Source organism: Triturus cristatus, chromosome 4_2, assembly GCF_964204655.1.
Source record: "Triturus cristatus chromosome 4_2, aTriCri1.1, whole genome shotgun sequence".
In the NCBI taxonomy this organism is placed as follows: Eukaryota; Metazoa; Chordata; class Amphibia; order Caudata; family Salamandridae; genus Triturus; species Triturus cristatus.
In genome coordinates, this window is record NC_140586.1 from 66,503,829 (window position 1) to 66,530,402 (window position 26,574).

The 26,574-nt window shown below is 47.0% G+C and overlaps 1 protein-coding gene across 2 annotated transcripts in view; it reads right to left on the minus strand.

Moving 5' to 3' along the window:
* The window catches only part of RAB3D (RAB3D, member RAS oncogene family), a 184,340-nt gene that overhangs the window by 60,091 nt on the left and 97,675 nt on the right, over positions 1–26,574 (minus strand). For both annotated transcript variants that reach the window (XM_085600528.1, XM_085600527.1), the window contains exon 3: positions 1,041–1,159. In XM_085600528.1, the coding sequence (XP_085456654.1) occupies positions 1,041–1,159 (119 nt within the window). The remainder of the gene's footprint in view (positions 1–1,040; positions 1,160–26,574) is intronic.

The following is a 26,574-nucleotide window of genomic DNA, read 5'->3' on the forward strand; positions in this document are numbered from 1 at the left end:
GGCGGACTGCTTGTGTTCTATCCGTTAAGAATGAACAGATCCAGTGGAGAGCTGGTCCTTGGCTGCCAATCTTGTGCAGGCGCCTGATGAGGATGGGGTGTAAAACTGTGTCAAATGCTTTCCCTCAAACTGTAAAGCGCTCTGATATCCTTCGGGATCAAGTTTGCGCTATATAAAACTTTATAAATAAATAAATAAATAAATGCTGCAGAGAGGTCCAGAAGAATGTTGGCTGCCTTATCCCCTCTTTCAAGGATCATGCGAATGTCATCTCTGGTGAAGATGAGTGCTGTTTCTGTCTGGGGTTGGGCCTGAATCCAGACTGCATCCCATTTGTTCTCCTGATACCTCTCCATTCTTGTAAATAGAGCACTGTGTTCATCCACAGCTCATGTAGTGGTACATCTGATTGAATGTATATCATCTATGATCCCAGAAAGCTGCATAGATTTCCATTCCCTAGAAACACTCTCTGAGGTAGTCCTAGCCTTGTTTGATGATATCTATGTACTAGGCACCAGAAACATGCATCAAAATCCACCTGGGAAATATCTAGGTGTGACTGCCAATCTATCTCTTCAAGGCAAGAACCTGTTTATGAGTAAGTTGGTACAACTGTTCTTAAGAAATGGATAGTTATTTAATGGATTACCTTGGTATTTTAGCTTATATATTTATGCATAGCGTAACATTGAATATTAATTGGGCTAAGGCAATGACTGTATTAATTGTATAAACTATCCTATTTTTATATTACTTTTTACAATGTATTTATGAGGATTCTTCTATGCTATCTATTTTAAAATAGTTTTTATGGATAAATAATTATTCGAATAAAGATTTGAGATTGATTTAGTAAGCAGTCGTATGTCCTGCAGTGTCCTTTACTTGGACCCAAACCCATATTAATAAAATTCTGAAAGCCTACTTGGTAAACCTTTCAAAGACTCAGTAACTGAGATAACATCTGTATGGTTTAGAATGCTCACGTTCCCTAAAACCTTTCCATTGCAGCAGTAAACTACACTAGTTGAACTTACCAATCCTGCACTGCTCCAAAGGAGTCCTGGTTGGTAATGTCATACATCAGCAGGAAGCCCATGGCCCCTCGATAGTAGGCAGTTGTGATCGTCCGGTATCGCTCCTGACCAGCAGTGTCCTTTAGGGAAGGAAGAGGAGAACAGGTCAGGACAACAAGAACACAGTGCTCTGGTTTTCAAGATCAGAGAGTAAAAGGGTTTCGTCAGTTTTATTAACGCATAGGTAATTACATCGTCTCCGGACATGTTTTGGGGAGTCTTCTCCCATAAACATTTCCAAAATCAAGCCATTTTAAAGGCTTGGCTTGTTGACTCTCAGTTACGTGACTTCCCATTAGGTTACCTGAAATATTACAAATATGTGACTATTTATTGGTCTGGAATCAGATGAGTCACTTCAACTGATTTAATGATCTGTGTGGGAAGACCAGGAAGAAACAGGACTACTCAGATCCTTTCAATAATCCGGTAGATAAAGGTTGCTCAATGTTCTCCCCAAAAACAACAGGACCTGTATGGTTTGATAGTGTAATATTATTATCAGTGGTTTTTGTACATCATACTTTCTACCTTCGGCACAGGTTAGGCGCAGCTGCCTGTCTTAGATTCGCTGAGTGAACTTTGCCAATCGTGGATTTACGTACATAAGCGGGATGGCTATTGCAACTAACCTCAACTCCTGTAAGTGAAGTATGTTGGATACTTACTCTCCAGTGATTGGTTTGTTATGGAGTAGTCTGTAGTGGTGGCTGGCGCTTCTGCAGCAGGGTAATGGTTTTCTTGTGGAAAGGTCTTGGTTGGGAAAATCATGTGTGATGACCAACACCGGGACCCATGTATGTGAAGTTGGAGGAGTAAGTCTTCAGTAGCCAAAGGTCTCGGTCTCTTGATGCTGTTGCTTCCATAGGCCATTTACTTTGATTTTTGCTTGGTAGTTTGGGACAAAATGGCACAGTGTCACCGACTCCCTCATCTTTGACTTTCTGTCCTAGAATGTCTCCACATCAGAGAGCAGGCAATGTTATCTCCCTGGCTCAGGTTTCTTGTTTCCCTGTACCACTGTCAGCCTCTATCGGCATCTCTGTCGATTTCGGTCAGGGTGCTATTGTGATTAACTATAGTACAAGTGTTACATTTATACATTTCTATAAACAGCTTAGTTATTTTTATCTACCAGACTCCATTGGTTCCTGTCCTGGAGTATGATTTAATCATAGTCAGTCTTGGTCCATGTAACAGAGAACGCTGAATGAGGAAGTACCAAGGGAGAGTGGCTGATCGCTGTATCACTGATCATCAGTAGATCAGTGAGATGTCTGGTTAGATATTAGGGGTTCTGCCTAGGTGTATTTGTGGGAGGATAGTTTTCAGTCAGTATCTGAGAGTCACTGACTTATGAGTTATGTCCCTGCTGAGATTATGTCTGTTTCAATATTAAGGTTGTAGTGGTGAATGTGGTGGTGGTAGATGTGGTGGTGACTGTGGGTGTGAAAATGTATGACTTCTTCACAAGGAGAAAGCCTTCACTTTAGAGGCTTCCCTTCCACCATTCGATTTAATAATACAGTTGGGCAATTTATGAGCAAATGTGGGTTTCTTTTTTGTGTCACAGGATTCAAGCAGTACCTCACTGATCAATCAATCAGGATTTATAAAGCGTAGCTAATCACGCAATAGGGTATACAGGAGCTTGCAGGTCACGAAGGCTTATTTGAACAGCCAGGTCTTTTGGGCCTTTCGGAATCAGGGAGGGAGGTGATGGTCTGGAGGTGCGTGGGTAAGCTGTTCCAGGTCTTAACTATTAATTGGGCGAAGAAGCGTCCTCCACTTCTGCTTCGGTAGATGCAGGGAGTATGGGCAAGTGAAAGTTAGGCAGAGTGTCGTCTTCTTGGAGGTTGGTGGAAGTTCAGGCGATGGTTAATTTAGGTGGGTCCTTGGTTGAGTAGAGCATTGTGTGTGTGGCTCAGCAGCTTAAATTTGCATCTCTTCTGTACAGGGAGCCAGTGGAGTTGACTGAGGTGGGGTGTGTTATGGGTTCGTTGGGGTAGGCCAAGGGTAAGTCTGGCTTCTGGCTTCTGCATGGTCTGAAGTCTCTTTAGCATGGAAGCAGCAATTCCTATGTAGAGGGCTTTGTGTAGTCCAGTCAGCTGATGATGATTGATGAGGCCTAACAAGGCCAAAACTGGTCAGGGTTGCTCCAGTTCCCATCTGAAGATGACCTTGCCTACATTTTGGCATAGATTTCTGCCATGTGGAGCAGAGTCTTCTCTAATTTGCATAAGGCGGCCCTCTGTCTACAGAGGCATGGTGGGTAAAAAATGATGGAGTAAAAGGAGGGCCTGAGGGACGGTCAGTGGCAGGGATTAATCTAAGCATCCCAAACATCACCTTATTTTTTGTTGTAGTTGATGATCTAAGTGCCACATTTAAGCCTAGATGTGGGTCCAATGCCCACTGTGCCGTAAGACTCAAGCTACACCTTCCTGGTAAAGCTCAAATAGGGTGAAATTGGTATGGGTTGCGTGTGCCTTGCCTGGCAGTTTGGGATGGACTGTTCCAAAGAGGAGCAGGGTCAGTACTGATTTGCATGAGGCGGACCCAGTGCTTAATTTGAGCCGGGGCTTTCCGGTGCTAAGCCCCGGCACTTAATTGGTTTCTGGTGCTTGGCACCGGCACTTAATTGTCAACACCATACATAGAACAGTCCACCACATGGTGGCGCTGCTCATCAAAATTAGAGATGAGCAGAACAGCGGTAGTTTAGGAATACAATATACATTAAAATTGCTGATACCTGCCTCCCCAGCCATTCCTTTATCTTTGGGGACCTGAAATAATCTGAACTGTCACATTTACATGCGAGAGAGATGGTTAGTAGTTGTTTTGGCAGCGATGTCAAGGGCAATGGGTGGTGCAAGCTGCAGTGGCCTCCTGGTCAGAGCCCCGGCACTCAACATTTTACAAATTAAGCACTGGGCGGACATATGTTTAGAGTGGCACGTTGGGCAAACAATGATGGACTGAAATGCGGCCCAACCAATCACCAGTGCCTGGGAATAATTCAAGCATTCCAATGCTCACATTGTTGTTTATTGCAGAGAGCTGGAATGCTACCAACGGGTATAGCCTATAAGCATTCCTCCCGTCGTCTTTTCGTTTTTACAGTAATTTGAAGTCAATAATAATTTCTCTTTACACTGATAATAATCCTTTTTTGCTGTGATGTGAAGTAAATTAGAAAGGTTTCTATACCTGTGCTAAATACTCCTGCCTTCTATGAAGCGCCTATAGAGATCTATTAAAATCGTCCTCAATGGATATATTTTTTATTTATCGCACTAGATGCAGGCGGAAACATGTTTCCTTTTCTTCTTCTGTTTGTGGGGTACGTTTGCAATAAAAAAAACTAAATTTAACCACTGCACCACCACGTCAAGATACGTGCTTTCTTTGTTTTCAAATGTTTGGCGTGGTCACATGCTTTAACACTTAAAGTTTTACAAGAGTTAGAAACTGTGTGTAAGCTAATCCATGGATATCGTTTATTACTCTAAGAGTGAAACCTAAACAGCTTATTTTGCAAACAAAAAGTCAAGATAACTAAATATTTGAGTTATTTTTCATACGAGCCGTTGGCTTGAGCGTCTTACTGTATCCACACTCATGATTTCTAATTTGATGCCCGGCTCTTCTACCAGTGTAAAACCTCGTCTTAAAAGAATGGAGGAAGTCATTCATAGTTCAGATACACTTTTAGCTAGACTTACTGGCCTTGGCTCAGAAAGGCTAGTGTCAAGGAGGGTTCCTCCTCAGACGGTTCATGCTCATGTGGTCATGGCCAAAAGAGCTTTGGTGCCCACCCAACAAAATGTGATCTGGGAAGCAGCTTTGTGGGCTAGCCCTTGTGTAGATCTGTGACTGGGGGTGAGTGTCTGAAATGTTTCAGCACTCTGTCCATCATCTCCTTGTGTTTGCTTTGTTCGCCCTAAGTTGGAAGGTTATGCCCAGACGTGGGTGCCTTGCTCACTTTGCCACTGGATTCAAGCTAGCCTGGCTGAAGAAGGGTGTTACCCAGAAACCAGTCCCAGGATGCTCGTTTCCGGTCCAGTGAAGACATGGCTTGACAGTTCAGGCTGGACTGTTCCCATGAGGCACAGGGTCAAAACTGATTTGCATATAGCTGTGTCCGAACTGGGGTGGCAAAGTGAGCTAAAGAATGATGATGGATTCAACCCAAATCTGTGATTGGGGGTGAGTGTCTGAAAAGTTTCAGCACTCTGTCCATCATCTCCTTGTGTTTGCTTTGTTCGCCCTAAGTTGGCAGGGTATGCCCAGACGTGGGTCCCTTGCTCACTTTGCCACTGGATTCAAGCTAGCCAGGCTGATGAAGGGTGTTACCCAGAAACCGGTCCCAGGATGCTTGTTTCTGGTCTAGTGAAGCCATGGCTTGGCAGTACGGGCTGGACTGTTCCCATGAGGTACAGGGTCAAGACTGATTTGCATATAGCTGTGTCTGAAATGGGGTGGCAAAATGAGCTAAAGAATGATGATGGATTCAACCCAGATCTGTGACTCGGTGTGAGTGTCTGAAAAGTTTCAGCACTCCGTCCATCATCTCCTCGTGTTTGCTTAGACCTTGTGTTCAGAAAACACTTTGGGGAAGCCAACTTGGAAAATATCTTTGGTTAAATTAGCGGACTATCATCCCCTTCCCAGCACTGATAATTAGGGCTTTAAAACTGTTACTTGCTCTAAGCATAAAAGTAAGTAAAAGTTGGTAATTGCATAAAGGCTTTAAAACTGTTGCTTGCGTCTGAACATGAAAAGGAAACTAAAAGTTAATAATTGCAATATCAGTTTGTCTTTCGTCCCTCTAGATCCAGACAAATGCCCACCAATCCCCTTTCTCCCGGTATTACACAGAGAAAAGATGGATGTTTCGGGAGCGCGAGACTAGGCAAAGTCTTCATGCTGTTAGTCCCTTTAAAAGCGTTTGTATTTTGTGCAAAGCATGCTTCGGACCACTGTCCAACCCACAAGACATGCCTGTTTGCCTGGGTAAAGTAGATAAGGCTTTTAAAAATAAGAGTCACTGTGGTGAGCAACTTGTAGTTTTTCCGGCGTACACGCTGTTTCTTTCACTTGCAGGAGGTTTTGACCATGCAGGTACGGTATTTTTGTTCCGTTCAATTAAATAGTGGTACTATATAAACCGAGCTAATGTGTTTTCGTAAGATTGCTTCCCCATTTTATTGTTATTGTGGAAAATAGCAGCGTGTTCTGACGTGGGCAGTGTTTGCGCAGAATACTAATGCGGGATGTGACGTCCGTCCAGGGAGCTGTTAATAGCTGAGCTTTTATGTCAGGGCCGAGAGATGCGGATCTCAGTTACTCTGGCAACCGTGCTGCGCAGCGTCTCGGGTCTACGGCAAACAGCTGGGGACACTGGGCTCCTGCTGGCGCGCGCCCCCATTGGAAGCACCAGGCCGACTGCGAGAGGCCTAATGGCCCACGTGAGGTGCTTTTCACCTGTTCAAGTGCAGGGTTCCAAAGAGTCTTTGGATGGAGATTAGTCATTACAATTCCTCCAAAATGGCAGGTCTTGCGGTTGGGACGTGCTGACACTAGGTGGATTTCGGGGGCATTCAAAAAAAGGCAGGGTTTAGCGGGGCACTGCTACCCCGAATGCGCAGAGAGAGGCAAATATGCTCATTATGGGCTCAGGGACTGGTGCAGTGGTATGGAACCTGCCACCTCCAAGCATGAACGGAGTCAAGGGTACAGAGTACATCACAACTAACAGGCTCATGTAGGGGTTGGAGGGCAGATTGCCATCCCACCAGGTTGGTGGAGGTCATAACATCCGAAATTCTACAAGATGACCGCTCGCCATATTTACAGTTCTTCACAGGAGCCTTTGTGATGACTTGTGTGGCAACTCAGCAAAAAACAAACAGGAGTTTGTTTGAAAAAACACATGGCATAACGCCCAAGGAGATTCTCACCAGTGTGTGGGTAATTTGTATGACTCTCTTATTTCCTTTACGGAACCGCTAGACTTTTCCTTGCAATACCATACAGTAAAAAAAATGTAATTGGAAGATCCACCCTAAATAGGGCAGATGGTCTGGGGTCCGTCAGTGTCCGACAGGCTCTCGATCAATGGTTTCCAATGGTGGAGTCAGTGGAGGCTCCGCTGGCAGAATCACAGGAGTTTGCCCCACTCATAATGGAGAAGGTGTGACCAACAAAGCACTTTGTCACATTTGAGGCAGAGTAACCCGTGCACTAATAAGGCGAAAGTCTGGATGGGCCCTAGTGACTGCTATTGGAATACAAAGCTCGTCGCCTCTACGGCTTGGTATGCGTCCAGAGTATTGGTAGAAGCATAGAAAGCCTGTCACCTAAGGTTTGATAGGCTCCTGCAAATGAAACACAGAAACAGACTCTCTCACATATAGGTCCAGGTTGTAGTATTGCGACATAGGGCATGACATCTCTTGAGCTTGATGGGCTCGGGAATCAGTTCAAGGATACAGAGCCTGTCACCTCTAAGACCTTATGAATTCTCTTAATTGGCACAGAAAATTTTCTGAAATGTGGAGTTTCTCAGGGCACAAGTCCTAAAAAAGGAAACGGCGGGACTGAGAAAGTAAGGATGTATGCAAGTGACATCATGGAGTCTGATTAGTACACGTTGTAACCTACATTGTCTTATGTAACACATCCTGTACATTGATTGACACACTTGTATTTTTTATTTTCAATGTATAATGTGTACACATATGATGTAAAGGGCTCTGACACCCTACATTGGGATGAGTAGCGCTATAAAAGAAATTACAAAATGAGTGGTTTTTAAAATGTTATTTGTGTACATACTCCAGTAGATCGTATGACAGTCTTACAGCGCAAGCATATTTTTATTTACAGAGATTAAACAAAGTCAAAAGCTTGCCTCCAATCGTAGTTTCTCTTAAGTACTTGTGAAGTACATGGTGTGTGCCTTAGTTCCCCCTCTATGGCATCTAGGCGCGAGGCTCCAGATAGATCCCAGCCAGGATCGCGCTGGGGAAAAAGGAGAGCTGATGGCCACTTAAATTTGGCCTTTGTCTTGGGCCTACCTGGAGGTAGAAAACATTTTTTAAAAGCTCCCTCCCTGCTTTCACGTTGCTGCTGGGAAGGACAAACTTGAAGTTGCTGCTGAATGCGTCCTGGTGTCGGAAAATGACACCGGGACAATTCAGCATATTTTATGGGGCCCAACTTCTTGGCAAGGGAGACGGCGTCCACCCTGTGACACAGTGGGTGGACGTGGTCTACTCTATCCCCGTGTACCCCTGACTTGTGCCCAGGAGTTTCTGAAATGGGAGTTTTTGAAAAGTAGGATAACGTTGGAGAGGTGATGCTACTGGGGGTCTCCTAGAGGTGGGGCGATTGTAGGCAGTCTAGCCCAAGGAAGCAGTAAGACGGAAGCGAAGCAGCGTCCTTTGGCAGGCTTCAGGTCCCCTGGTCTGTAGAGCGACCGTCACATCCCCAGCGAGGCACGTCCTGTTCCTATGGAAAACGGAAATTGGCCTGGAGCAGGTTGCATCAGTGGCGCAGATCCCGGCGCTGTCACGGAGGCTTTTATATTACCAGCCGCCTCTGCTGATCACGCATTCACAAACAGCTCCATCTGTTCGAGGTGACGGTGCGCTGAACCACCACCCGACCCCCGCCTGCACGAGGCTGGAAGTGTAAACCTGTTGGAAATTCAGCCTCTGCAGTCCAGATCTCGGTGTACACAGGCCTGTAACCCCACAAGGACGAAACTGGAGCGCAGAGTGTATCGATTCTCCGGGTGACTGAAATAAATGACTTCATGTTCCAGCCAAGATTTCTGACTTTTCGAAGGACATTACACTCCTAGAATATCAAACTCGCTGCACATAGCATCAAGGACAGAATTAGAAGAGGCGGAGTTGGTTTGCAGACACAACAGCCCTCCTCCTCCTGTTAAATCACTGACATTGAGAACCTTCCTGTCTGAGCCTTTTCTTGGAAGCGTGACAGCAAAATATGAAAGAAGTGCACTTCAGATACTGTTTGTATAAGAGATGAGGCCCGGGTTTACTAACGCTTTGCGCCGGGTGTGCATTACTTTCGCAAGTCAAACCTGATGGGATTTTCTATCCGACACATCACGATTTGCATCGATAGTTTCCCAAAGTAACACAAAGGTGCGCTATGCAGCCTTACCACTTTTTAACCAGTCTCACAACTTCGGGAGACCTCCCTCTCTCCAGCCAAACTGCATCAGAGCCTTCTATGGAAGGGCTCTTACAACAGCTCTATGCGCAGGGAGATTCCTGTTAGCAACACCTTCTGTGGCAGGGCTATTACAATATCGCAGATCACTGCGATAGCAACACCTTCTGTGGCCGGGCTATTACAATATCGTAGATCACTGCGATAGCAACACCTTCTATGGCCGGGCTATTACAATATCACAGATCGCTGCGATTGCAACACCTTCTGTGGCCGGGCTATTACAATATCACAGATCGCTGCGATAGCAACACCTTCTGTGGCCGGGATATTACAATATCGCAGATCGCTGCAATAGCAACACCTTCTGTGGCAGGGCTATTACAATATCTCAGATCACTGCAATAGCAACACGTTCTGTGGCAGGGCTGCTACAATATTGCAGATCGCTGCGATAGCATCACCTTCTGTGGCAGGGCTATTACAATATTGCAGATCACTGCAACAGCAACACGTTCTGTGGCAGGGCTATTACAATATTGCAGATCACTGCAATAGCAACACGTTCTGTGGCAGGGCTGCTACAATATTGCAGATCGCTGCGATAGCATCACCTTCTGTGGCAGGGCTATTACAATATTGCAGATCACTGCAACAGCAACACGTTCTGTGGCAGGGCTATTACAATATTGCAGATCGCTGCGATAGCAACACCTTCTGTGGCAGGGCTATTACAATATAGCAGATCGCTGCGATAGCAACACCTTCTGAGGCCGGGCTATTACAATATCTCAGATCGCTGCAATAGCAACACGTTCTGTGGCAGGGCTGCTACAATATTGCAGATCGCTGCGATAGCATCACCTTCTGTGGCAGGGCTATTACAATATTGCAGATCACTGCAACAGCAACACGTTCTGTGGCAGGGCTATTACAATATTGCAGATCGCTGCGATAGCAACACCTTCTGTGGCAGGGCTATTACAATATTGCAGATCGATGCAATAGCAACACGTTCTGTGGCAGGGCTATTACAATATTGCTGATCACTGCGATACCACACCTTCTGTGGCAGGGCTATTACAATATTGTAGATCACTGTGATACCACACCTTCTGTGGCAGGGCTATTACAATATTGCAGATCACTGTGATACCACACCTTCTGTGGCAGGTCTATTTCAATATCGCAGATCGCTACGATAGCAACACCTTCTGTGGCAGGGCTATTACAATATTGCAGATCGCTGCAATAGCAACACCTTCTGTGGCAGGGCTATTACAATATTGCAGATCACTGTGATACCACACCCTCTGTGGTAGGGCTATTACAATATTGCAGATCACTGCGATAGCAACACGTTCTGTGGCAGGGCTATTACAATATTGCAGATCACTGTGATACCACACCTTCTGTGGCAGGGCTATGACAGTATTGCAGATCACTGTGATACCACACCTTCTGTGGCAGGGCTATTACAATATTGCAGATCACTGCGATACCACACCTTCTGTGGCAGGGCTATTACAATATTGCAGATCACTGTGATAGCAACACCTTCTGTGGCAGGGCTATTACAATATTGCAGATCACTGTAATAGCAACACCTTCTGTGGCAGGGCTATACAACACCTTCTGTGGCAGGGCTATTACAAATCTGTAGATCACTGTAATAGCAACACCTTCTGTGGCAGGTCTATTACTATATTGCAGATCACTGTGATACCACACCTTCTGTGGCAGGGCTATTACAATATTGCAGATCACTATAATAGCAACACCTTCTGTGGCAGGGCTATTACAATATTGCAGATCACTGCGATAGCAACACCTTCTGTGGCAGGGCTATTACAATATTGCAGATCACTGTGATACCACACCTTCTGTGGCAGGGCTATTACAATATTGCAGATCACTGTGATACCACACCTTCTGTGGCAGGGCTATTACAATATTGCAGATCACTGCGATAGCAACACGTTCTGTCGCAGGGCTATTACAATATTGCAGATCACTGCGATACCACACCTTCTGTGGCAGGGCTATTACAATACGGTAGATCACTGTGATACCACACCTTCTGTGGCAGGGCTATTACAATATTGCAGATCGCTGCGATAGCAACACCTTCTGTGGCCGGGCTATTACAATATCTCAGATCGCTACGATAGCAACATCTTCTGTGGCAGGGCTATTACAATATCGCAGATCGCTGCGATAGCAACACCTTCTGTGGCAGGGCTATTACAATATTGCAGATCGCTGCGATAGCAACACCTTTTGTGGCAGGGCTATTACAATATTGCAGATCACTGTGAAACCACACCTTCTGTGGCAGGGCTATTACAATATTGCAGATCACTGTGATAGCAACACCTTCTGTGGCAGGGCTATTACAATATTGCAGATCACTGCGATAGCAACACCTTCTGTGGCAGGGCTATTACAATATTGCAGATTACTGTGATAGCAACACCTTCTGAGGCAGGGCTATTACAATATTGCAGATCGCTGCAATAGCAACACCTTCTGTGGCAGGCCTTTCTCAAGTGGCCAACAAATATCAGACCTACAACCATTAGGCACGCTCTGGGAAAGTCCTATTCCAAGAGCCGGGTGCATAATGGCTCTCAAAAAGACTGAACACTTTAAAGGCAAGACTAGTTAGTCCAAAAGCTTTGTGCATACAAAGCATAAGCATTATCAACATTCTATCTGAGACCTATTCTAAAAACCATGCACATTACAAGCCGGATTATATCACCTCACCGTCTTACACACGTCATATAGGAAGCTTATGTGCCAAGCTGACCTACAACATCTGTTTATGGCAATTCGAGTCTGAAAATCCTGGACATATAGAGTTACAGTATTACCTACTCCATGTATAGTAGGCCTTCTGCAACAGCCCAGAGTATGTCATGTTGGACAATTATCAACACCCTCTATAACAGGCCTATAGCAACAGCCCTATGCATGCCAAGGCTCATTATTATCAACATCGCCCAGTTGCAGGGCTATCCAACAGTTTTATGTATGCCACACCTGTCCTTATGACTTAAACATGCTATAATGGCAAACCTCAGGCCTATCTCTGGCTCCCTAACAAAAATCCCAGAACAACCACCAACCAACTAGTCAACTTCCAAGTAGGCTCATGTCCGCATAGATGGAACGAAACTACCCCTGTGAGCGTTAGGGCAAAACATCCAATAGCAGGGATTCTCCTCTTACGTGATGCACCCTGCAGAATGAACAACCAAAATAGTCCTTTCATCGGTGAGTCTTCCGAACGATTCGGTGGGCAGCCCTCTAGTTTTCTTGGAAGCGTGACAGCAAAATATGAAAGAAGTGCACTTCAGATACTGTTTGTATAAGAGATGAGGCCCGGGTTTACTAACGCTTTGCGCCGGGTGTGCATTACTTTCGCAAGTCAAACCTGATGGGATTTTCTATCCGACACATCACGATTTGCATCGATAGTTTCCCAAAGTAACACAAAGGTGCGCTATGCAGCCTTACCACTTTTTAACCAGTCTCACAACTTCGGGAGACCTCCCTCTCTCCAGCCAAACTGCATCAAAGCCTTCTATGGAAGGGCTCTTACAACAGCTCGAAGCACAGGGAGATTCCTGTTAGCAACACCTTCTGTGGCAGGGCTATTACAATATCACAGATCGCTGTGATAGCAACACCTTCTGTGGCAGGGCTATTACAATATCGCAGATCCCTGCGATAGCAACACCTTCTGAGGCAGGGCAATTACAATATCTCAGATCGCTGCAATAGCAACACGTTCTGTGGCAGGGCTGCTACAATATTGCAGATCGCTGCGATAGCATCACCTTCTGTGGCAGGGCTATTACAATATTGCAGATCACTGCAACAGCAACACGTTCTGTGGCAGGGCTATTACAATATTGCAGATCGCTGCGATAGCAACACCTTCTGTGGCAGGGCTATTACAATATTGCAGATTACTGTGATAGCAACACCTTCTGAGGCAGGGCTATTACAATATTGCAGATCGCTGCAATAGCAACACCTTCTGTGGCAGGCCTTTCTCAAGTGGCCAACAAATATCAGACCTACAACCATTAGGCACGCTCTGGGAAAGTCCTATTCCAAGAGCCGGGTGCATAATGGCTCTCAAAAAGACTGAACACTTTAAAGGCAAGACTAGTTAGTCCAAAAGCTTTGTGCATACAAAGCATAAGCATTATCAACATTCTATCTGAGACCTATTCTAAAAACCATGCACATTACAAGCCGGATTATATCACCTCACCGTCTTACACACGTCATATAGGAAGCTTATGTGCCAAGCTGACCTACAACATCTGTTTATGGCAATTCGAGTCTGAAAATCCTGGACATATAGAGTTACAGTATTACCTACTCCATGTATAGTAGGCCTTCTGCAACAGCCCAGAGTATGTCATGTTGGACAATTATCAACACCCTCTATAACAGGCCTATAGCAACAGCCCTATGCATGCCAAGGCTCATTATTATCAACATCGCCCAGTTGCAGGGCTATCCAACAGTTTTATGTATGCCACACCTGTCCTTATGACTTAAACATGCTATAATGGCAAACCTCAGGCCTATCTCTGGCTCCCTAACAAAAATCCCAGAACAACCACCAACCAACTAGTCAACTTCCAAGTAGGCTCATGTCCGCATAGATGGAACGAAACTACCCCTGTGAGCGTTAGGGCAAAACATCCAATAGCAGGGATTCTCCTCTTACGTGATGCACCCTGCAGAATGAACAACCAAAATAGTCCTTTCATCGGTGAGTCTTCCGAACGATTCGGTGGGCAGCCCTCTAGTTTTTCAGGTCTTTCTTCGCTAATCAAGCAGGCGAAACTGCAGTCCTTTTCTCCGAGGCTACGTGCATCTCAGGTAGTGTGGCACAAAAAGCAGTGCTGTCACCTACTCTCTACAGTGACTCAGTGGCAAAATGGGTTACTATGATCACCAACTGTAGCACAGGCTTACGCTGCTGACACGCAAACCACATCGGAAGATTAGAGGAGCCAAGGAACAGTCAAAATGCCATGGAGCCCTTTTACGTATCAATCAATCAATCAAGACATTTATATCGCGCACTACTCACCCGGAGGGGTCTGAAGGCGCTTGGGGAGGGGGGTCTGCTACTGCTCGAACAGCCATGTCTTGAGCTGTTTCCTGAAAGCGAGGTGGTCCTGGGTCAGCCGAAGGTGGATGGGCAGAGAGTTCCATGTCTTGGCCGCCAGGTAGGAGAAGGATCTTCCTCCGGAGGTGGCTCTCTGGATGCAAGGGACGACCGCGAGGGCGAGGCATGCGGATCGTAGCTGGCGGGTGGGCGTGTAGAAGGTGAGGCGGTCGTTGAGGTATCTTGGGCCCAGGTCGTGGAGAGATTTGTGTGCGTGGGTGAGGAGTCTGAACGTGATCCTCTTGTTGACAGGGAGCCAGTGCAGGTCTCTCAGGTGGCTCGAGATGAGGCTGCGTCGGGGGACGTCTAGGATGAGTCGGGCGGAGGCGTTCTGGATGCGCTGAAGTCGTTTCTGAAGCTTGGCTGTCGTTCCGGCGTAGAGGGTGTTCCCGTAGTCTAGTCTGCTGGTGACGAGGGCCTGGGTGACCTTCTTCCTGGTCTCGGTCGGGATCCATCGGAAGATCTTGTGGAGCATGCGGAGGGTATGGAAGCAGGATGAGGAGAGGGCGTTGACTTGTCTGGTCATCGATAGGGAGGAGTCCAGGATGAAGCCCAGGTTGCGTGCATGGTCCATTGGTTTTGGTGCGGTGCCTAGGGCTGGGGGCCACCAGGAGTCGTCCCCTGCAGAGGGTGATGGTCCAAGGATGAGGACTTCTGTCTTGTCCGTGTTAAGTTTCAGGCGGCTTATGTTCATCCACTCGGCGACGCCTTTCATCCCTTCGTGTAGGTTGGTTCTGGCGGTGTCGGGGTCACTGGTGAGGGAGAGGGAGAGGGAGAGGATCAGCTGGGTGTCATCGGCGTAGGAGATGATGTTGAGGTTGTGTTGGCGTGCGATGGCCGCGAGGGGTTTCATGTAGACGTTGAAGAGGGTGGGGCTGAGCGACAATCCTTGCGGGACGCCGCAGATGACTCCGGTGGCCTCAGATCGGAATGGAGGGAGGCGAACTCTCTGTGTTCTTCCGGCGAGGTACGAGGGGATCCATTCCAGAGCCTTTCCTTGGATACCGGTGATGTTGAGGCGTTGGACTAGGGTGCGGTGGCAGACAGTGTCAAATGCTGCGGAGAGGTCCAGGAGGATGAGGGTCGTTGTTTCCCCGTTGTCGAGCAGGGCTCGGATGTCGTCGGTGGCTGCGATGAGGGCGGTCTCGGTGCTGTGGTTGGCTCGGAAACCAGATTGCGATGGGTCGAGAGATCCGTTCGTATCGAGGAATGCGGACAGTTGCTTGTTGACGATCTTCTCGACGACTTTGGCAGGGTAGGGAAGGAGCGAGATTGGGTGGAAGTTCTTGAGGTCGGTTGGGTCCGCTGTTGGTTTCTTCAGCAGTGCGCTGAGCTCGGCGTGCTTCCAGCTCTCTGGGAAGGTGGCTGTGTCGAAGGAGATGTTGATGATGTCACGGAGGTGGGGTGCGATGGTGGAGGCTGCCTTGTTGAAGACATGGTGGGGGCATGGGTCTGTCGGAGATCCGGAGTGGATGGTGTTCATCATGCGGGCCGTGTCCTCGGGAGTCACCTTGGTCCAATCCTGGAGAGTGACGGCGGGGTGCGTAAGTTCCACCGATGGGTGCGGGGGTGGAGTGCCGAAGCTCTAGTGGATGTCGGCAATCTTGCGGTGGAAGTACGAGGCGAGGGAGTCGCAGAGGTCCTGTGAAGGAGTGATGTCGTTGCTACCGGAGCTGGGGTTGGAGAACTCCTTGACGATGTTGAAGAGCTCCTTACTGTCGTGGGCGTTGTTGTCCAGTCGTTCCCTCAAGGATTTCTTCTTGGTGGTGCGGATGAGTTGGTGATGTCTGCGGGTTGCGAGTTTGAGGACGGTCATGTTGTCGGCGGTCCTGTTGAGGAGCCAGGCCTTCTCGAGGGTACGGCAGTTCTTCTTGGAGTCCTTGAGTGCGTCGGTGAACCAGGGGGCTTTCTTGCTTCTGGGCTTGGTGCTTGGTTTCTTCAGTCGTGCGAGGTCGTCGGCACAGGTGGTCAGCCACTGTGAGAGGTTGCGGGCTGCTGCGTTGGGGTCCGTTGTGCTGACAGGTGGGTTCTGGCTGAGGGAAGAGGTAAGCTGGTCGTCAGTGATCTTGCTCCAGTTTCTGTGGGGAACCTGCTTCGGGTGGTGGTGGACCGTGTTCTTCCTGAAGCTGAAGTGAACGCAGCTGTGGTCGGTCCAGTGAAGTCCGGTGGAGTGGTGGAAGGTGATGTGTTTGCTGGACGAGAAGATCGGGTCGAGCGTGTGGCCGACGTAGTGCGTGGGGGTGTCGACCAGTTGCCTGAGTCCGAGGTTGGCGAGGTTGTCCAGCAGGGCGGTGGTGTTGCGGTCGCTGGTGTTCTCCAGGTGGAAGTTGAGGTCCCCTAGGAGGATGTAGTCGGTGGAGGGGAGGGCGTGCGGGCTGATGAAGTCCGTGATGTCATCGCAGAACTGTGTGCGCGGCCCCGGGGGTCTGTAGATGAGGGTGCCTCTGAGGGTAGTCTTTGGGTCGGTGTGGATCTGGAAGTGCAGGTACTCAGCGGCGTTGAATGCGTCGATGGAGTCAGTCGAGATGCGAATGGTGTCTGTGTACGATGGCGATTCCTCCTCCGGTCTGGTTGACGCGATCCCTCCTGATGATTTTGTAGCCGTCCGGGATGGCTATGGCGATGTCGGGGGCTGAGGAGGCGTTCATCCAGGTTTCCGTTAGAAAGGCGACGTCAGGAGCGGCGGTGTCGATGAGGTTCCAGAGTTCCACGGCATGTCGGTGGACGGCGCAGGTGTTGATCAGGATGCACTTGAGGTGGTTGCTGCTGTCCGTCTTGGTGGGCGCGGTGCAGGTGCGCAGGCAGGAGAAGTTGCAGGATCTGCAGGCGAAGGGTCCATGGGTGCGTTGCGGGGATGCTCGGTGGCATCCGGGGCCTTGGGCGGTGTTGAGCGCGATGAGTGTGGCGGCAGCGTAGGTCCTCCGAGGGGGGTGGCGGACGCGGGGACCAGGGGGTCTGGCGCTGGGCGCGGTCCAGGCGCGGACGGGCGCAGACGGGCTTACCTTTGGCGCACATTAGGTGCTCCCGCTGCGCGCGGTCGCTGAGGGGGCGTCATAAGTAAGGAGCCGGGAGGGAGGGTCAGGCGGGAGCGGGGTGGCCAATGGGCGAGTAGGGGAGGCGGGACTACGGGGGCAGCGGCGGGAAAACGGCAATGGAAGTGACCGGGGCAGCGGGGCCAGTGAGCAGGTGAGGAGCAGGGGGCAGAGGCGGCAGGCTGCGGGCGGAAGGCGGAACCTGAGAAGATGCGGAGGGCAGCGGCGGAGAAGAGGTGAGCGGTGATCTCGGCAAATCAGCGGCAGCGGTCAGGCAGTAGGTAGCAGCAGCAGGCACGCGAGCGGCAGCGCAGCGTGGGAGGAGCGACCGCCTGTGGGTATGTGACTCGACTAGTGCTGCTAAAATGGTTCGAAGATGTAGTTCTTATTGGTTGAGCCCAGCATCAGCTTGTGTCCCCACCAATCAAACTGTAGATTTACATTGACCTCACAGGAATGTGGTGGCCAATGTGTGAGTAAAGAAAAAACAAAGAAAGTCCACTCTAAATCAAAACCGTACTACCCTTACAAAAAGTGACTAAATTAGGGAGAAATATTGGGTTTCCTAACTAGGAAAAACAACATGTGTTCTAAAATAACCCTCACCCACCAAAAGGTCCCTTGGTGGCATGCTTCATCATCCGGTTCTTCCCGCCCCGCTGCGGGATGGGGTGTGCTACGACCGACGGAGACCTGGGAGCACTTACTAGTGAAGTGATATTATGTGTTTGAAGTGAGAGTGGAAGGGTCAGGAAATAAGTGAGTTAAAAAATACCTGGCTGCATGGAAACTAAACTTTAATACTCCCTATAGCTGGTATTAATACAAATGGGGAAATGGAGAAAGAAGTACTGTAATGGGCAGTTTCCTCGCAGGTTACTATAGAACACATGTTGTTTTTCCTATTTAGGAAACCCAATATTTCTCCCTGATTTAGTCACTTTTTGTAAGGATAGTACGGTTTTGATTTAGAGTGGACTTTGTTTTTTCATAACTTGTAGAGGAGGCTGAGTCCACGACTTTAATGCACCTCTTCACTCCCTCCTTTGTTTTTCAGCAATGTGTAAGTAAGCATTAGGACAGGTACGGGGAAGACTACCGTATCCACATATGACTGAAATCTAACATAAGGGAAAATGCTCCTGGAATGGATACTCAATGAAAATCTAAAGAATCTTAAACACTCATTGAAAAATTCTGAGGCAACTTAAACTAAATGAAGAGAGTAGCACCTGATGCAGCAGACAGCAATTTCTTCTGTATAGCTACAAGAGGATCCCTGAGAAAGGACTCTTGATTAGACCTTTCAAGGTTATGGTAGGACCACCGACCAAAGGTGTTAGGTATGCCATTTTATGGGACTTTGATAAAGCGGTCAGTTGTACTGCCACACAGTAAAAACGAGCCCTGAAGTCCGCACTCCACCTATTTTCATACGTCAGTCAAAATTTTGAGAAACCACATCATGGCTGCTTCACATAGCAATGCAGCAAGAGACCAAACAAAATACATCATGTTATCTCGGGAAGCACAACTTCTCGAGCAATGGTTATCTCGGGAAGCACAACTTCTCGAGCAATGGGCACCGCACCACAGTTAGTCTCCAGAATCAAACGACAGAGACTCTTTATAGAACTCATGAAGAGCGTCCCTGCCTTTGGGAATGATCGCGACATGAAGGTACTACACCAAAGGAAAATAAAACATGTTCAAACCTGGCATCCGCTTTCAGTCCTCAGGGATATAAGGAGGAGGTATGCAGGACCAGCTAGTGCAAGACATTTCTTTTCACTTTTTCAAATCTCTCGCTTATCCACAGAGTGATCTAGAAGTTCAGGCTTTCCAAAGTCACAATTATTCTAACTGACAGAAAGTGGGCAAGGCGTCTTCCATACATGGATTTGCTCAACCTGTCTTTTATAACTCATGGAACCCTATCAGCGTCCATCTTGAAGCCCAGAATGAAAACATGGTTCTTAAACCAAAACATGTCGTTTTAGTAGACAAGCTCCTGAAGTACTAGAACTTGGTGATTTGGATAAATATACAGGCCCTGGCAACCCGAGAGGACATGTGTGTTTCCTCTGGAACATGTTGCTTCAGCTGACATATGAAGTGGGGTACATAGAACAGTAGTCTGTGTGTGTGAGGGAGAGGGTGTCAGGATAATTCTGTTGCAAATAACATGAAACGCAAACATATGAAGATCACGTCCATAAAGGTACATTAGCTGAAGATAACGTGGCACACACATTTCATGTAACACATTCAGATCTTAAAAGCATTATTAAAAAAAAGAAGCAAATGGCCAAATGAGGACAAACTGGAGCAATTCCAGGGATTGCCCCTCTCCCCCATAACTTGCCTTCCCCTCTCTTACTCGGATTCCTTTTTTAACGAATCTTCTGCGTCACTTACACAAATTGTGTAAAAACATATTGATTTAGCTAAATATGCTAGAGTAAATACAGCACTGTGTATATATAATCTGCAGGGAGGGACCATCATTTGTTTGCATATGTGAAAGGACTTTAAACAAGGAGACATCAATTTCAGTCTTACCTCGTAAATGGTAAGGCACCAGTGCTGGAGAATTAGTGTTGACATTCAGCCACATTACTGTCTCTGAGTACGACCTTCTGGGAGTCGAATGCTGTTCTAACACACTGCCAAATTATTCTCATCTGGAGATTGCCACATTAAATGAGCCATGAGCGAGTTACATAATCGTCAGCACGTTTATCCAAGACCATCTTGGCGCTTGAACTAAACAAGAATTGGCAAAGCTAATAGGTTTCGTCTATGCAATGTCTATTGGCTTTGTCAAAAAAAATTTAAGACAAGTTTAACATAGTTGAAATGAAAAAAACTTATATGGACGTTTAAAAGCTCAGGACGATATTGGTAACTCAAGGGTGCATCATATTTCTCACATATTGTTAGCCCTTCTGAAAAGTAATTAAAGTTGAATAGGCCTCATTTGTTTACACTGTGAGCAAGCACCCACAAGTGAGGAAGGGCTGAATTACTCATTCTGATGTTACACTGTAGCCTCATAGTGCTTTAAAAAATAATTACTTTAAGCCGTGTAGCACAGCAACATGAGGGAATTGCAAACGAGGAGGGCTGAAGCACCAACAATCAACAGGGGGAGGTGGGTGGGGGGACAAGCAACACGAAGGAGATGTGGGGAAAAGGGAGGAAGCATCAACATAATGGCAGTGGGCGGAGGGACAAACAACATGAGGGAGTGGTGGGGGAGGGAGGCGGACTGCAGACACATGCATTCTTTGAAAGTGCAAGCAAAAAGTAATAAAAAACATACATGCAGGGGCGTGTGCCCAGTGGAAGGACGCTGAACGCAGGCAGAAGCTGTACTAGGCCCATGCTCCACGGAAGAGGCAACACTGAAACCTCAGGAGGGAGGAGCAGAAGGTCCTGACCAATCAGAAGCTAGGAAGCAAGAGTGATGGGGAAGCCAACCAGTGGTAAGTAAAGGACGAGCTCTAAGCCTGTTTTAAGCGTTTTTTTATTAACGATAGATAGACTGCGCATGTGGCTGTCTCGGGTGAAACCTAAAAAGTGTGGAGCAAACAAGGTAAAAAAATGTAGCAGAACAAATGGCCCTTGAGAGCTGTACTGGAGAAACCATGGTTCGCAATCTAATGAAGGAAGCTCTATGACTGAGTCTGAGCTGCAGGGCCACAACTAGGCAAGCCCTGCCTCTAAGTTGCGCACACTTAAAGCAGGGAATCATCAATAGATGCTAATATTCAGAACGTAGATGATGGGATACAGCAAAACAATGGATTCTAGAGTCGATGCAGCCGACTCCAGTAAAAAAAAAAAGCAGGACGCTCAAGGCTAGTCGCATAAATTGTCATTGAGTCACTGAAGAGAGTAGGTTACAGCACAGCTTAAACTGGAATTTATGAGCAAAAGAAAGTCATAGGAGGTCCCTTTGAGGCTCTGGAACATTCTCAAATGCATGTAAGACACAGAAAAGTCTTGCTGCCATATTCTGGTCAGTCTACAAATTCTAAATCCTCACAACAGACAGCTGTAAGTAACAGATGTTGGCCTTGTCTAAGCTTGAAGGGATACACGCTTCTGCCGCTTGTCCTCACAAAGAACAGAGCAGAAATAGAAGAATCTTTTTCAAAACCCTCATTTGGTCAAAGGCAATAAGACAGAAATGAATTCATCTATTTCATCTAAAAGCACCTCTATAAAAACAAAATCCAAGAATTTTGATGCAGGTGATGGTGAAGGGCCCGTCTAGGAAAGATAAAAAGCTGCTTAACACTGAACTTTCCAGCTCGAATTTGAATGTCTGTCCTGGTGGCATTGAGCTTGAGAAGATTCCTGCTCATCATGCCCAAAGACAGCAAAACACACTTTGCATGGGCCTTACAAAGGAACGAGAGACCTACAAATTAAAAATACCAACATATGTTTGTGTGTCAGTTGCCTTGGAGCCAAGCAATAATTAAAAGCCCCTCCTGCATCACCAGCTTGAAGCATCTGCTCTATCATCCTAGGTGGACTAGGAAAAGAACAACACTTATTTCATACCTCTTATGGGCAGGGCATAGGGCGGACAGGGACAACTGTGCCCCAACCATGGTGACTGAAATCGTTTGCCACTGGTGTCCTGGGGTCCGACCTGCTATGCCACTGAATACGGAGCTAAGTACTACCTTTTCTGGACTGAACTCTCAAAGTAGCGAGGGCAAACAATCACAGGTTCCTTAGCGAGGTAGTGTTGGGGGGTCGGGGGGGGGGGCAACAGCACAGAACTCAACAATTAACCAGCAGACACACAAACTTGATATCCAGCACAGAACTTGCCTTTTTGTAAAATAAAGTACTTTTAATTACCAGCAGCATTACATACTGCACAATCCAGTTTAAGAGTACAGGGTAATTCCCAGATTCACGATTCCCCTGAGGGTGCTACACCCCTTCTCCCTCACTGTGCTTTCTCCCACCCAGATGACCCTATTTAGAACAGCTCCTCAGCAAACTTTGGCAGGAGCAGGGATTAGGGTCAGGTGCAGATTGCGTTCCCCAGAAGTTCAAATGTGTAACCAGTTCACTTTTGTTCTTGTTGTACTAGGAAGAAAAAGTGTATTAAAGTCCTAGCAATCGCTGTATCACATTGGAACAGCCTCAATCCGATCATAGGCGGACGTCTGTCCTGCTCGCTTGCTTTCTCTGCTGTGGTCTTGGGAGAAGGATGGGTTCAGTTTGCGACTTTGGCTTGATTGGCCTCCCTGGATAGACGGATGCCACTCTGCAAGCTCTGGCGCTGCGGACTGGTGTCATTGGCAGTTGCAGCCCGCTTCTGGGTCAGTGCATATGCACGGCAAGGCACTTGCATCGCAATCAAGCCGTCGGCAAGGTAGTAGCCGCCCAAGCCAAACCAATGCATCCATCAAGGCAATAGAAGCCCAGCCTGGGCCGAAGCTCATGCAAGCTAGTTGCAGCACAGCTCAGAGCCTGTTTAGGATGGTTCTCTTTCAAGCTGTCCTTCTCCAGCTGCTCTCCATAAACCGCCTTTGTGTAAAGCAAAGGTCTTCTGACTTTGGGGCAGGCCCCCTTAGGAATGGTGCTTGATGGATTCTAGCGAGGGCACCTGGCTCCGGCCAAGAGCAGCATTTATTATGCTCCTGGGGAAGCGAGACAACATGAAAACTGCAAAAGAAAACAGATTGGCAGCGAGCCACTCGGTAATGGGCCACCAGTACCATGCTGGGAAAGCATGGTGTCAAAGCTTGTGTGTGGAAGGCAAAAAACTCTCAAAAACCTCCCCTCTATGTCTGATAGAGGATCACATTGTGGATACTTTTACACTTCTAGGTAAACCTGGCTGCCAAGAGACTGTTGATAGGCAAGTATCTGATTGCGTGCATTTTTAAAAGGAATAACTGAACATAACTCCAATGTTTGGCTTGTTAAATATGTTCAGAGCTTCCAATTTTTATAGGATATATGTGATAAAATTGGTTTGTCATTCAGGGGGCCACATGAAATTGTTTTACACAAGAGCGGACACAGCATTAAAAAGTTTGAAGACCATTGGTGTAAAGTAATACTTCTTGCGGCAGGTAGCACAGGAACTGTCTCCAAGCTGTAGCATGCCCAACATGGACACACTGAACTGTGAGGTTTCTGCACCCGGCTATCAGCAGCCTCCATGAAACAGCAATGAGAGACCAACAAAGGGGCAGTCCTGGCCTAGAGACGTCCTCACCTTGCACAACAGAAACTGCAGTCACAACCCTCATACCTACCACCAACCAGATGACAGTGCTTAGAAAGAACTAATCAATTGCCTGTTGTAAATGTTCCAAAGGTAGCCAGGTGTCCCTCCTGCTTACTTAAGTGCCTGGATTTTCACCTTTCAGCGACAGGCATGCAGGCAACACACTTCCACTGCCTATGCAAGCTGTCACATACGTTGTACTCTGTACTCAGATTGATGCACACACACAGAAAGTCCTAATACCACACCTGCATTACTTGCATATTATACATGCACATGTACTAGTGCACATGTACTAGACATACACACAGATTGTCAGCACAAGATTCTGGGTTCCACCAGCAGCATAACTTTACACAAGCGGAGACATAAGGCTACTCCCTCACTCACAAAGATTAAAAGGTCTGGTTAACTATACATGATCACAAAATAGGATATACTGCTGCCATCGTGTTAGGTGCTAACCCCAGGAAAGGCACTATAGTCCTTGATTCACTAAGAGGGCATGTTTTGTGTGTCCCTCCAGGTTACAGGACAGGCCCTGGACCTAGCATTGCCAGGAACAGGCATAGGCCTATGCACACAAGCTAGATAAGTGTGACGCCAGGGCCAAAAAAAAAAGTCAGGATACCAGAAATATATGCAGTTGGGCACTCCGGGTAGGAGAACATGCTGGATCACCATGCAGGGAACATACCTGTACCAAGAAATTACAAATCTGCCTTCAAATGAAACCTGTAGGGGACTCCAGAACCACACAATTTTGGGAAAACAATTAGAGGTCTGGAAAAGAGGCCATCAAAGGCTTCAAGAAACAATAAATGCAAACTTCATAAGAAACTTTATAACACACGTGTTCACGCTGAAAGGGAGATTCAGATTGATAGCATGAAAAGGATCAATGTTTGTCCTTCAGGAGGCAAGGAGTCTTGGAAGTGAATGCTCAATAATATTGGTATTTCTCTCTTGTTTTCTCCTGTGCTTCCTGGGCCATGGCTCACCTTTCCTCCAAGTTATTGTCTGCTCCATAGGTGAAAAGGTTAATATGGTGTTTATTACTATGCCAAATATTTGTGCATTCCCTAGTATCTTTTAAACTTCACAAATGACAGACCGCACTCCTTCAAATCCTTGTCCTGTTTTAGGACTCACCTGCGATAGTGCATGCGCTATCGCTTATGAGAAATATTGTATGCAACAAAGGGCCAGCAGCCTGCCCATGTGTTGGCTTCATTCTGACTCTTATTTTCTACCTTCTAATTGGCCTGCGCCAGCCGGCTTTACTGCCTCTTCTTTCGGCTGGAGCAAGGATCAAGTACTGATTGCTTCAGCTTGATTGCTGTCCTACCGCTGATCGCGCTGTAATTTAGGTAGTATTTTCTTATTTTTTATTATTCCCTTGTCATCCTTGTCCGTGTTGCTTCTTACCCGCTCATCCCCCCCTTGTGGTCTGTGTTGCCTGTTCCCCACCCCCACTTGTCCACTTTAATTGTTATAGAAATAAATGCATGCTATTGCACTTTACAGTATATACACCATCAATGTTAAGCTACCCTCCCTGTCGTTGTCCATATGGCCCCTTCCTTTCCACCCTCCCTCCTGTTGTTCATGCTGCCCACCCCCACCGGCCATAACAAAAAAAGTGCTATGATGTGGCCATCTCTGGCTGCGTCACAGAGCTTTATGATAACTTTTAGCCATGCTCTGCAACACGGTTAAAACACACTGGCAAAGTCGTTAACTCTTGCATAGACAAGGTCTATTGGCTTTGCCAAGGCTTGTTGATAATTCTTTTAGTTGGTATCTTATGAATCGTTATGAGGGGATCCGAAATGCTATAGTATATCTGCAACATCAATATATTATGAGTATTGGTCTAGTGAAATGCCTCATCAGTTAGAGAGTCTACTTATGTAGCTCTACAAGAAATCCAAGACATTGTCATGAACGCAGGGATTTTTTTTAGTGTTAGGGATGTCTTTGTAGTCTTTGAAACTTTGAAATGAGGATCTCATTGATGCCAATCAGCTAATAAACGTATGCTGTTTTGGGGATTTCAGCATCCGGATGTACTCCAACTAAGGGCAATGGCTCATGGTATTATTCTTAAAGTCAGTAGACCAATCCAGCTTATATGCTTGCAAGATCCCACACTAGGTGAATCAACTGCCACTTACAGCTGTTCTATCCAGCAGGTCAAATCTTGGAATCCTGGGAAGACCAATGCAACCTTCCATCCTCTCAAGGTCGGGGGAAAGAGTACTACTCAATTGGGTAAAATCAACACCTGCTTTTTACAGTGCTTAGAGATATTATTATTACTCTGTATACATATGTGCACATATTTAGGTGTATAGTGATGTTATGCTCTGGCCAGGTTAGTGATTGTTTGGCAACCGATTGATGGCTCTCCACTCTTTGATGCCACTGGGTCATCTAGCTAGGATGTGCATGCCCTCTGTGCTGTTGGTTTAGCAGTATACCTGGACTGGATAAGGGAGATGCTACAGTCTTTGAGCTGGGGTCGCAGGGAGAGAACATAACACTGTGGGAAACATGATATAGGTGGGGCGGGGAGGGGGGTACTAGCCTTGTGCATGTCCAAATCATGAGCTCATTTTCAAAACTTCTTTAGATTAGGCTCTTGTACTACAGAGAAAAATGGAAACAGAGACCTTTGTTAACCAGACATCCGCCTAGGTCACGTGTTCTTTACTGTCACAGCGCGATAATGATTTGGGAACTTTTCAGATATGCTTTAACCATTAGAATGCACTGGCCTGT